The 12,286-nt window shown below is 48.4% G+C and overlaps 1 protein-coding gene across 1 annotated transcript in view; it reads right to left on the reverse strand.

Annotated features, from left to right (window-relative positions):
- Positions 1-3,804: 3,804 nt before the first annotated feature.
- LOC115458131 (activated CDC42 kinase 1-like) overlaps positions 3,805-12,286 on the reverse strand; it is a 46,914-nt gene continuing 38,432 nt past the window's right edge. The window contains exons 12-14 of the mRNA XM_030187983.1: positions 8,297-8,832; positions 7,362-7,457; positions 3,805-5,140 (exon numbers count right to left, since the gene is read on the reverse strand). Coding sequence (XP_030043843.1) covers positions 5,018-5,140; positions 7,362-7,457; positions 8,297-8,832 — 755 coding nt within the window. The 3' untranslated portion in view covers positions 3,805-5,017. The remainder of the gene's footprint in view (positions 5,141-7,361; positions 7,458-8,296; positions 8,833-12,286) is intronic.

The following is a 12,286-nucleotide window of genomic DNA, read 5'->3' on the forward strand; positions in this document are numbered from 1 at the left end:
ATGGAATGTTGCTAGTGGAATAGCAGCATTCCATGTAGAATCTCCAATAGTATCTATTTTATTTTTGTTACATTTGTACCCTGCGCTTTCCCACTCATGGCAGGCTCAATGCGGCTTACATGCGGCAATGGAGGGTTAAGTGACTTGCCCAGAGTCACAAGGAGCTGCCTGTGCCAGGAATCAAACTCAGTTCCTCAGGACCAAAGTCCACCACCCTAACCACTAGGCCACTCCTCCACTCCTTGAGTAAAGTGCCTTGAGAACTCTTTAGCTACCCTTGGAAGGTTCTCTTACTATCATTCACTGTGGTAGCGTCACAGATGTCAAACGTTAAGAGGAACAGGAAGGACCCTGGGCCTAGGTTGTGCCTTTTCACCTCTTGAGCCCTCTGGTAGCGAGAGGCTGTCAGGACTTGGAGCACAAGGCCAAGGTGTGCCCCGCAGAGGCAAAATAGACTCTATGAAGAAAGGCTAAAGCAGCTAGGGCTCTTCAGCCTGGAGAAGAGACGGCTGAGGGGAGTCATGATAGAGGTGTATAAAATACTGAGTGAAGTGGAATGGGTAGACGTGAATCACTAGTCTACTGCTAATTTGCTGCTGCTGTTGTTCAGGAAGCAGGGGCGTAGCCAGACAACAGATTGTGGGTGGGCCTAGGCAAGAAGTGGGTGGGCACCAAGTGTTCTCTCCCTCCCCCCCCCCCCCCCCCCCCCACCCCCCAAAAAATATCTAAGCTGGCAGGAAAACGCTTCTTTCCACCTTGGCAGTCTGCAAAGGCATGCTCTGGTATCGTTGACAGTAGCTTTCTTGTTACCATTAGGCAGAAGTCTTCAGCTGGCGGAGCTTGGGATCTCCACCAGCTACCGCTAAGCTTGTGCTACTGTTGGGTGGGCCTAAGCCCTAAGTAGGTGGGCCCTGGCCCACCCAGGCCCACCTGTGGCTACGCCTATGTCAGGAAGACTGTCCTGGTGGATCTGACTATGATACTTTGTGTCTGGCCCATCTTCTGCCTCCTTCCATCTGATGACTGGAGTCTATTTTGCCTCTGCGGGGAACACCTTTGGCCTGTTACGTCATCCAGGCTCACCAATATTGGTTTCAGTTCCTCCATTTTGTCACCATTAAATACTATTTCTGGCATGAATCATCCTCCTCAGTAAATACTGAAGCAAATAATATAAGAGGGTGTAATAGGGCAGGGACCTTGAAACCTCCCTTGAAGCCAGTAGAGTTAGAACTATCGTACCCAGAAGCCAGCAGGGGAAGGGGTGGGACCCAAAACCCGGGTAGGATTCCCTTACTGGGGGCGGGCCCGGGCATCAGCAGTAAGGGGGATGCAGAAACACCAGCGGCCAGGAGGGGGAGCAGGAACCAAGTGGACCAGTTTCCCTGGGTCAGGAAGCAATATGTAATTCCTGCCACCTGTGTGTGAGAGAGAGAGAGCTGCCTTTCTGAAGTCTTTGTGGCATGGAGGACTGGAGGAGATCTGGGGTGAGGAGAAAAGGCATGGAATGGGAGGAGAGTGGAGCTGATCTCCCAGCAGCTGCACCCTATGAGGAGGAACAGATGGACCTGGAGAGTTAAAGGTAAGTGACTTTTTACAACTGTTGGAGAGAGCAGTGTTTGGGTGGCCACGGAGGGTTTGTTGCTGTGCAGAGGGTGGAGCACTGCTCAGTCTGAGAACCCAAAGTACTGTGGTTCCTGACTAAGGAGTGAAACTGAGTTGGACTTTGTGGAAGCCAAGGACTACTAACTGTAGAACACTTGAAAATAAAGGAACCTTTACTTGGGAGGGGGGGGGGGGGGGGCGAGGAATTGACCGAGGTTTGCGGGCTGAGAGAGGAATCTCAGCTCACCTGTTTGTTCTTTGATATTCTGGGGATTGTGGATTTCTGTTTGGACGCTGCACTTGCTAAAAGCTGAGGACCTCAGAATTGTCCCCCTGCGTTTAAAGGGGGGAAGCGCCCAGTGAACAGCGCTCCTGTATTGAGGAGGATTGGAACTGCAATAAAAAGAGATTTTTATTCAACCAGTGTGGTATATGTGCTGTGCCCACAGGGGCAGTGATCTGCGACTGCCGCTTTGAATGAAGGGGGCCCGGAACCGTGGAGGCAGGCAGGTGAGACTGGGGACTGCAGCGCCGGTGGCCTGACCCCGGCGCCGGCCTCCTCCCCCCTGGAGGTCCAGGCCTGGGGAATTTTGCCTCCCCCCCCCCACTCGGTGGCCCTGGACACAAGAGGTCTTCAGCAGTAGAGAAGTGAGGAGTAAAGTCGGGGACAGGCAGAGAATCTGTCCTAGGCTTTATCTGTCACTCCTCCGCTAAGAAGCATCTATGCCCATCCCAGGTTTTACCCCTCACTTCCCCACAGCGGAGAATCATTCCTGTAACAGGTTTTATACTACTACTACTACTACTAATAATAATCATTTCTCTAGCTCTACTAGATATACATACAGTGCTGTACACATTATATGCAGATACCTTCTCTGTCCCTAGAGGGCTCACAATTTAAGTTTTTGTACCTGGGGCAATGGAGGGTTAAGTAATTTTGCAAAAGGTCACAAGGAGCTGCAGTGGGAATTTAACCCAGGTGTCTGGATCAAAGCCCGCTGCACTAACCATTAGGCTATTCCTTCACTCATTTCCTCACCGCTGAGGTTCCTCTGTGCCCATCTCGGGGTTTCTTGTATTCCAATATTGTGTCTGCCTCCATCAGGCGACTGTTGCATGCATACATAAATCCTTTTAAAATTGTTTTTCTATCACTACAGAAACAAAATTTTGAAGGAAATAAAATGTCTGTTGCAAACACACAAAGCCTTTCGCTGAAAACATATTCTGTTCCAGAACCTATCCTTGGTCTAGAACTTTCTTTCCAGTGAAAAATATTGGTTTCCTGTGACTTTGTTATATATATATATATATATATATATATATATATATATATATATATATGAAGTAAATCAGTCTGCAGTTTATTTTTTATTTTCCCTATTTTGGATTACCTTTAATTTTTTTTTTCAGTTTCTTCCTCCCCAGCTGCTCTACACAGTTCACAATTTTTAAATCCAGAGCAGAAGACAGGAGGGTGGAACAGGGCCATTCCCACACTCCTGTTTCCTTCTCCAGGCGGGCAGCCATCTTTAATTATCCCCTCTTTGAGAACCTGGTGGTATTCTTCAACTCTAGGGTTACCATATTTGGTCCCGCAAAAAAGAGGACACATGCCCCACCCCTGCCACACCCCACCCTGCCCCCTTTCACACCCTCACACCGCCCCGTCACATATTCCCCTCCCCGTCACCCCCCTTCCCTTACCTTACCGCCCTAGTGGTCTAGTGACCCCTTAGGGGCAGGAAAGAGTCCCCTCTTGCCTGCCCAGAGCGCTGCCCTGCATCCTGTTGCTGATCTCGGTGCTGATTCAAAATGGCCACCGAGAGTTGAAGTGACCTCGCGAGATCAGTAACAGGATGCAGGGCAGCGCTCCGGGCAGGAAAGAGGGGGCTCTTTCTTGCCCCAAAGGCGGAAGAGGTCACTAGACCACCAGGGCAGTAGAGTAGTAAGTAAGGGGAGGGCCGGGAGACTAGCATAGGACGGCCCGCCCGCCCGTTTGCCCAGAAATCCGGATAAACGGGCAGATTGGCAAAACCAGCCCGGTTGCCCGGACATGTCCTCAAAAAGAGGACATGTCCGGGTAAATCCGGACATATGGTAACCCTATGCATCTCTCACAACTCATTGTGGAGCTGAGACCGAGTCTTGGTGACTGATAATGAAGAAAGTGACACAGCAGTCATTTTGTGGTGAATAAAACTGTGCAGTGTTTGAAATTTTACATACAATATACATATTAAAGAAACTTAGGCCACACGGGCCTCAAATGCTGATGTAAAGATGTCCATTTTACATGTACTTTATGAAAATAGGAAAATCTACATTAATGCCAAGTCTGCAACCATGACACATATACGTATTTTTTTTGTACCAACGAATCTAATAACCCCTGAGAGAAAATGAAAAAGTTCAGAGAGTGGATCCAGCACTCTCCTTACCTGCCCTTGTCACCCCCCCTCAGCACCATCAATTGGGTATGAACCCAGGTCTCCCCTCCCATACCCTCTGTTACTAGCCAGCAGTTTTGTCAGAGTTCAGGGATGGACCTCTCCCCACCTCCAGCACTATCATCCTAGTGCTTTAGGGGATTAAGCCCAGGTTCCACTTACTGACTTTAAGACAAGAGTATCGGTTTTACGCTTACTGCTTACAGGTCTTGAACTTGAGCAAATTAAACCTGGTTTTCCCACATCAGCAGCTTTCAAAGACCATCTGCTCACCTAACATCCCACAACATTGTAAGAGACAAAATCTAGAGCTCAATAGAATTGGTATGGAATAGCATGGCACGCGTCATGTTCTTAATACCCAAAGACAGTTCTGCTTCCTAAATATGTTGACCTGCAGAGTTTGCCACCACTGAAGAAGCTGTGAAAAATAATATATTGCACTGTCTTCTGAAGGTATAGTTCTCTGTATATTAATCATAGAGGCAGCCATTTTGTTTCCTCATCTCAGAAAGGTATTCTATCAACAGTCCGACTGTAGATGTTATATTTGATTCCAAGAGAATGATAGTGACTTCAAGGAGATGTTTTTGATCAGAAATGGCGTAATGTGCCTTTTTCCAGTCCCGTCGTGAGCGTAGTATCCACATACATTTTTGTTGGTCGGTAGTTGCGAGTTTTACTGTCTCATGCGTATGCACCAGCACCTATGATAAGCAACTCTAGGACTATGAAGTCCATGGTGCTGATCTCTACAATATGAGCAAATCAGAAGACGTCCCGGACAGCCCTCGCTGCCTTCTTGTCAGCTCCACCCCTTTCCCATAAAGGGGGAGGGGGTTCCAGTGAATCCCTCTTCTCATTGGCCACGCCCACTCGACCAATCTCTGTAAACAAAAGAGTTCTGCTAGAGAGATCCCAACTGAGCAGATTTTCAAATCCTTGTGGCCTGCTCTCCTTTAGAGCACAAACTGTTTCCTGAGCACATATCGGCAAGCGATCTCCAGATTCCACTGGCATTTGTCCAGGATCCGGCGGCACTCCCCTCTGGAATGGCGGCTGAGATTATAAAGCTGCTCCACCTGCAAAAAGAACACGGGCTGATTATTTTGAAAATGGCTGCAAACACTAGTGGAGAATTCCCTTTTTAGAAAATTAACATAGTAACATAGTAGATGATGGCAGAAAAAGACCTGCACGGCCTATCCAGTCTGCCCAACAAGATAAATCATATGTGCTACATTTTGTGTATATCTTACCTTGATTTGTACCTGTCTTTTTCAGGGCACAGACTGTATAAGTCTGCCCAGCACTATCCCCGCCCCCCAACCACCAGCCCTGCCTCCCACCACCAGCTCTGGCACAGACCGTATAAGTCTGCCCAGCACTATCCCCGCCTCCCACCACCAGCTCTGGCACAGACCGTATAAGTCTGTCCAGCACTATCCCCGCCTCCCAACCACCAGTCCCGCCTCCCACCACTGGCTCTGGCACAGACCGTATAAGTCTGCCCAGCACTATCCCCACCTCCCAACCACCAGTCCCGCCTCCCACCACCAGCTATGGCACAGACCGTATAAGTCTGCCCAGCACTATCCCCGCCTCCTACTACCGGCTCTTGCCACACAATCTCGGCATAGTAACATAGTAGATGACTTTAGAAAATTGACAATAAAGCAGTCAGAAACGATGAATGATGCTCTCATTAGGGCCAAAGACCATTCACAGATGCAATCATTAGGGGCTACAGTGACTACAACTGGAGTTCTAGTAGAAAGACTAGGTCCTGGAGATAAGTGCACTCCCTGCAGGTAATGATACTTATTGGGCCAGAAGAAGTAACAACCAAAGTTGATGTTGGCCATGAGCTTTCCAAACTCTATCTAGAGAAGTAACTACATGGATTGGATAACTCATGCACATCATCAGCTCTGGATAATTCTTACAGTGACGCTGTCAAAGGTGTCACAGATGGCAAAGAATGCAGTTAGTTGTGTAGGACTGTAGTTTCAACTAAGGCGTCAGGGGCCACCTGGCCAGTCAGGCTTTCAGGATATCTGTAGTGAATATGCATGAGATAGATTTGCATGCACTGCCTTCTTGGTATACATATCTCTGTCTTTCATATTCATTGTGGATATCCTGAAAACACCTGTCTGGCTAGGTGGTCCCTGAGCACTGGGTTGAAAACCACAGGTATAGGAGACCATCTTTACAGGTCAAAACAGTTTTACAATTAAAGCAATGAAAACACTGGAGTTTATGATGACACAAAGATTTCACACAATCGCAGTGGGCCTTATCATTTTGGATTGTATGAAATGTGAGGGGAAATGCAATAGGAAGTCTAAGGTGAGCTCCAGATCAGGGTTTCTCAACCCAGTCCTCAGGACACACCTAGCCAATCAGGTTTTCAGGATATTCACAATGAATATGCATGAGATGGATTTGCATACAATGGAGGAACTGCATCCAAATTAATCTCATGCATATTCATTCTAGGGATTCTGAAAACCTGACTGGTTAAGTGAGGTCTGGGTTGAGAACCCCTACTCCAGATTAACAGGAACAAGCTGATTCTTCAGCTGCATCTATGGGCTTGTAGGTCCCATCTGAGAAGCAGGAGGACCTACCAACAAGACTAACCACCAAGCAGGGGCGTAGCCAGACTTCAGCAGGAGGGGGGTCCAGAGCACGAGGTGAGGGGGCACATTTTAGCCCCCCCTGGCACCACCGACCCCCCCCCCCCACCATTGCTGAACCCCCCCGCCACCAACTTTGACCCCCCCCCGCCATTGCTGAACCTCCCCCGCCACCAACTTTGACATCCCCTGACGATGACCCTCTCGAGCCCCCCTCCCGCCGCCAACCCGCCGTCGCATACCTTTGATGGTGGGAGACCCCAACCCCCCCAGCCGAGCCCATCTTCTTCCCAATCCCGCGCAAGGTTTCGTTCTAGTCTGACGTCCTGCACGTTGTACAAGCAGGACGTCAAACTAGAACGAAGCCTTGCGCGGGATTGGGAAGAAGAGGAGCTCGGCTGGCGGGGGTTGGGGTCCCCCTCCAACAAAGGTAGGTGACGGCGGGTTGGTGACAGGGGGGGTCGAGGGGGGGGCGGTGGTAGGGGGTCCAGGGGCAAATCTACAGGGGCCCAGGCCCCCGTGGCCCCATACTGGCTAAGCCACTGCCACCAAGACTAGCAGAGCCTGCTCTTGTAACATACAGTTGATCTTGGCTCCTTGTTCTACTGAGTAGTCTGTGTTAGTGAAGCAGGCTGTAAAACCATGGCAGAACACTCCTTACCTTCAGAAAATGGATGGCCTTCGTTGTATCCCAGCCATGCATGCGCAGAGCATTGTGACACTCCTCTGTGGTGACTCCATGTACACGCTCTTCAACCTGAAGCGAGAAGGACAAAGATTGACCATGTGTGTCTCAGCTGGTGATGCCAAGTCCCTTTCCCTAATCCGCCCCAGATATTCATTCGATTCTGTTTCAAGTTGATCCTTAACCAACCAGTAACTCAAGTTTCTAAAACCATGCCAATGAAGGTCAGTCATAACCACTTCTGCAAGGACAGACCCAATTCAGTAAACCTTTTGGGGTACATTTTCAAAGAACTTCTAACTCCAAAGATGCAAGTAGCCTTTTAAGACCTCACAGAAGAGGCTGACTTTCAAACAAAGGTACCCTGGTACATAATATTTTTGACACTCAGAGCTTTTTTTCCAAGGAGAAAATGTGCTACTGTAAAGACCAAAGCTCCAACCCCCACCCCCTTGACCACAATGCAACCCTCCCCCTCCCTGTCCTTCCCTTAAAAGCCTTGGTGATGTGGTGGTCTCTTCAGGGCAGGAGAGACCCCTACTCTCCTACTCATGCTAGGTTCACAATCAAAATGGCTGCTACGACTTCCTGTGGCAGCTCACGAGACTGCTGCCTGTGAGAGGTCGTGGCAGCCATTTTGAGATTGGAACTGGCATAGGCAGGGGCAGCTCCTACCTATGCTGGTTCCAATCTCAAAATGGCTTCCACATCCTTCTGATGGGAGCATGTCATTTCATCTCCAAATCCCACAACCGGTATATAATGTGGCAACTGATTCCATGAATTACAGACCTGTTCTGGATGGGGTCAGTGCCCCACATACTCATCCCAGGTTGCTTTTCCTGCCATCTTATTAAAGGGCTCTAGTAGCATACTTCCTGTACGAGTTGAGTTCATAACTGAAGACTCACCTCTTTAAGTTTTCTCTGCATCGCTTCGGTTTCACCAGTGGCTTTCTGGGGCATTCCTTTTAAGTTGGCATCCACTGGGTGGCCAAATTGTCCTGAAAGAGGTCTTGTTCCTGCCAATTCCTTTTTGCACTCTGAGCTTGCCAGATGTGGGTTTGAGGCAGATATCTGTTCCCGCTTCACTCGTCCAATATCGGCGACCCTTACCCTTTCAGGAGAGTTAGTGCTCCGGGCTTGAGGATAGTCCACCTTGGGAAGTGGCTGTGGGACCAGCCAAGGATTAGGGACAGAGCTCCGATCTCTCCCCCCTGCTGTTGGACTAAATTTGGCCTTGAAGAAGGGGGATCCTTCAAATGGGTTGGCCATGTGCATGCGTGTCCTGAGCCTTAAGTTGTCCAGTATTTTCTTTGAAGGAAGATCACTCATTCGGCGTTGGTCACGGTTTGATGAGGGGATGCTCTCAAGGTCCTGAACACGCTTTCGTGGGTTTGAGTCCAGGATGCTCAACTCAGAAATAGACTCCAAGCTTTTTGAAAGCCCTAAAATGAAATATAGGTGATAAATCATAGACCGGTGAGCCTGATGTAGGTGCCAAGCAAAATGGTAGAGACTATTATAAAGAGCAAAATTACAGAGCATATACATAAAAATGGATTAATTAAACAAAGCTAACATGGACTTACTACTACTATTAGACATTTCTATAGTGCTACTAGACTTACGCAGCGCTGTACAAATGAACATGACAAGACAGTCCCTGCTCAACAGAGCTTACAATCTAAATTGGACAGACGAACAGACAGTTAGAGGTGGGGAAATTGCAGTGGTAGGGGTGATAAGTGAGGGTGTTGAGTAAGAGAGTCATGGTTAGGAGTCGAAAGCAGTAGCAAAGAGGTGGGCTTTAAGCCTAGACTTGAAGACAGCCAGAGACTGAGCCTGACGTACCGGCTCAGGGAGTCTATTCCAGGCATAGGGAGCAGCGAGATAGAAGGAACGGAGCCGGGAGTTAGCAGTGGGGGAGAAGGGGGACGACAGGAGACATTTACCCAGCGAACGGAGTTCACGGGGAGGAGTGTAGGGAGAGATGAGAGCGGAAAGGTACTGAGGAGCTGCGGTGATTTAACCAGAGCTGACATGGTGATGTCATAATGCCTCAGTCCACCAATGCCTAAGAGCCAACCTCATCAGTGATGTCACAATGGCTTGACTGTCCTATACTTGGCTCATACTACTACTACTACTACTATTAAACATTTCTATAGCGCTACTAGACTTACACAGCGCTGTACAAATGAACATGACAAGACAGTCCCTGCTCAACAGAGCTTACAATCTAAATTGGACAGACGAACAGACAGCTAGGGGTGGGGAAATTGCAGTGGTAGGGGTGATAAGTGAGGGTGTTGAGTAAGAGAGTCATGGTTAGGAGTCGAAAGCAGTAGCAAAGAGGTGGGCTTTAAGCCTAGACTTGAAGACAGCTACAGACTGAGCCTGACGTACTGGCTCAGGGAGTCTATTCCAGACTTAGTCAGAGGAAATCTTTGAAGGAGTGAACAAACATGTAGATAAAGGTGACCTGTGTACCTGGGCCTTCAAAAGGCATTTGACAGAGTACCTCATTAAAGACTCCTGAGGAAATTGGAAAGTCATGGAATAGGAAGCAATGTCCTATTGTGGATTAAAAACTGGTTAAACAGTAGAAAACAGAGAGTAGGGTTAAATGTACATAAGTACATAAGTAATGCCATACTGGGAAAAGACCAAGGGTCCATCGAGCCCAGCATCCTGTCCATGACAGCGGCCAATCCAGGCCAAGGGCACCTGGTGAGCTTCCCAAACGTACAAACATTCTATACATGTTATTCCTGGAATTTTGGATTTTTCCAAGTCCGTTTAGTAGCGGTTTATGGACTTGTCCTTTAGGAAACCGTCCAACCCCTTTTTAAACTCTGCTAAGCTAACCGCCTTCACCACTTTCTCCAGCAACGAATTCCAGAGTTTAATTACACGTTGGGTGAAGAAAACTTTTCTCCGATTTGTTTTAAATTTACTACACTGTAGTTTCATTGCATGCCCCCTAGTCCTAGTATTTTTGGAAAGCGTGAACAGACGCTTCACATCCACCTGTTCCACTCCACTCATTATTTTATATACCTCTATCATGTCTCCCCTCAGCCGTCTCTTCTCCAAGCTGTATAGCCCTAGCCTCCTTAGTCTTTCTTCATAGGGAAGTCGTCCCATCCCCGCTATCATTTTAGTCGCCCTTCGCTGCACCTTTTCCAATTCTACTATATCTTTCTTGAGATGCGGCGACCAGAATTGAACACAATACTCAAGGTGCGGTCGCACCATGGAGCGATACAACGGCATTATAACATCCTCACACCTGTTTTCCATACCTTTCCTAATAATACCCAACATTCTATTCGCTTTCTTAGCCGCAGCAGCACACTGAGCAGAAGGTTTCAGTGTGTTATCGACGACGACACCCAGATCCCTTTCTTGGTCCGTAACTCCTAACGTGGAACCTTGCATGACGTAGCTATAATTCGGGTTCTTTTTTCCCACATGCATCACCTTGCACTTGGTCAGTATTCTCTATGGAGAAGGGTAGATAGTGGGGTTCCACAGGAGTCTGTTCTGGGACCACTGCATTTTAACATATTTATAAATGATCTAGAGATGGGAATAACTAGTGAGGTAATTAAATTTGCTGATGACACAGGACTGGGAGACTGGAAATGGCAGATGACATTTAATGTCAGCAAGTGCAAAGTGATGCATGTGGGAAAGAGCAACCCAAACTATATCTACACGAGGCAGAGTTACACACTAAGACTCACTGGTCAGGAAAAAGATGTAGGTGTCATCATTGATGATACGTTGAAACCCTCTGCTCAGTGTGCAGCGACGGCTAAGAAAGCAAATAGGATGATAGGAATTATTAGGAAAGGAATGGAAAACAAAAATGAGAATGTTATAATGCCTTTGCATCGCTCCATGGTGTGACCTCAACTTGAATACTGTGTGCAATTCTGGTCACCACATCTCGAAAAGATATAGTGGAATTAGAAAAGGTACAGAGAAGGGCGATGAAAATGATAAAGGGGATGGGACGACTTCCCTATGAGGGAAGGCTAAAGTGGCTAGGGCTGTTCAGCTTGGAGAAAAGACCGCTGAGGGGAGATATGATAGAGGTCTATAAAATACTGAGTGGAGTGGAACGGGTAGACGTGAATCGCTAGTTTACTCTTTCTAAAAATACTGTTCTGGGATCTTGCCAGGTACTTGTGATCTGGATTGGCCACTGTTGGAAATAGGATGCTGGGCTTGACGGACCAGTATGGCAATGCTTATGTTCTTATGTAAATTAGGAAACCACTGCATCCACCTGCATTTCAAGTCTGTAATAAAATGCATTTCCTTCATGGTGATTTTCATTATGGAATTATAGAAAGATAGGACTGCAAGGGACCTCGGGGGGGGGGGGGGAGGGGTCATCTAGAGTCGCAGAAACAGGACCTAATCCTTTATAAAAGGATCCTCTGTACCTGAATAAATATGTACCTGCTCTTCAAAACTTTATGATGCTTTCTACTAGGGGCGTAGCCAGATCTCGGCGGGGGGGGGGGGGGGGGGAAGGGGCAGAGCCCGAGGTGGGGGGGGGGCGCTGTTTAGCCACCTCCCCCGTCAACGACTGCCCTCCTGCCACTCTGGACCCCCCCGCCACAACCGCAAAAATCTCCTGCTGCCGCAACCCCCCGCCACCCCCTGCCCCGCTGCCGCATCAGGTGCCTTGTTTGCTGGCGGGGGTCCCCAATCCCCACCAGCCAAAGAGTCTTCTTCAGCGCCGGTCGACTCCGGCGCCTTCGTTGTGGGATCATCTGTTTCTGACGCCTTACGTCCTGCACGGGGCTACATGCACGGTGCAGAACGTAAGGCGTCAGAAACAGATGATCCCACAACGAAGGCGCCGGAGTCAACCGGCGCTGA

The sequence above is a fragment of the Microcaecilia unicolor genome, chromosome 14, assembly GCF_901765095.1.
Source record: "Microcaecilia unicolor chromosome 14, aMicUni1.1, whole genome shotgun sequence".
Lineage (NCBI taxonomy): Eukaryota > Metazoa > Chordata > Amphibia > Gymnophiona > Siphonopidae > Microcaecilia > Microcaecilia unicolor.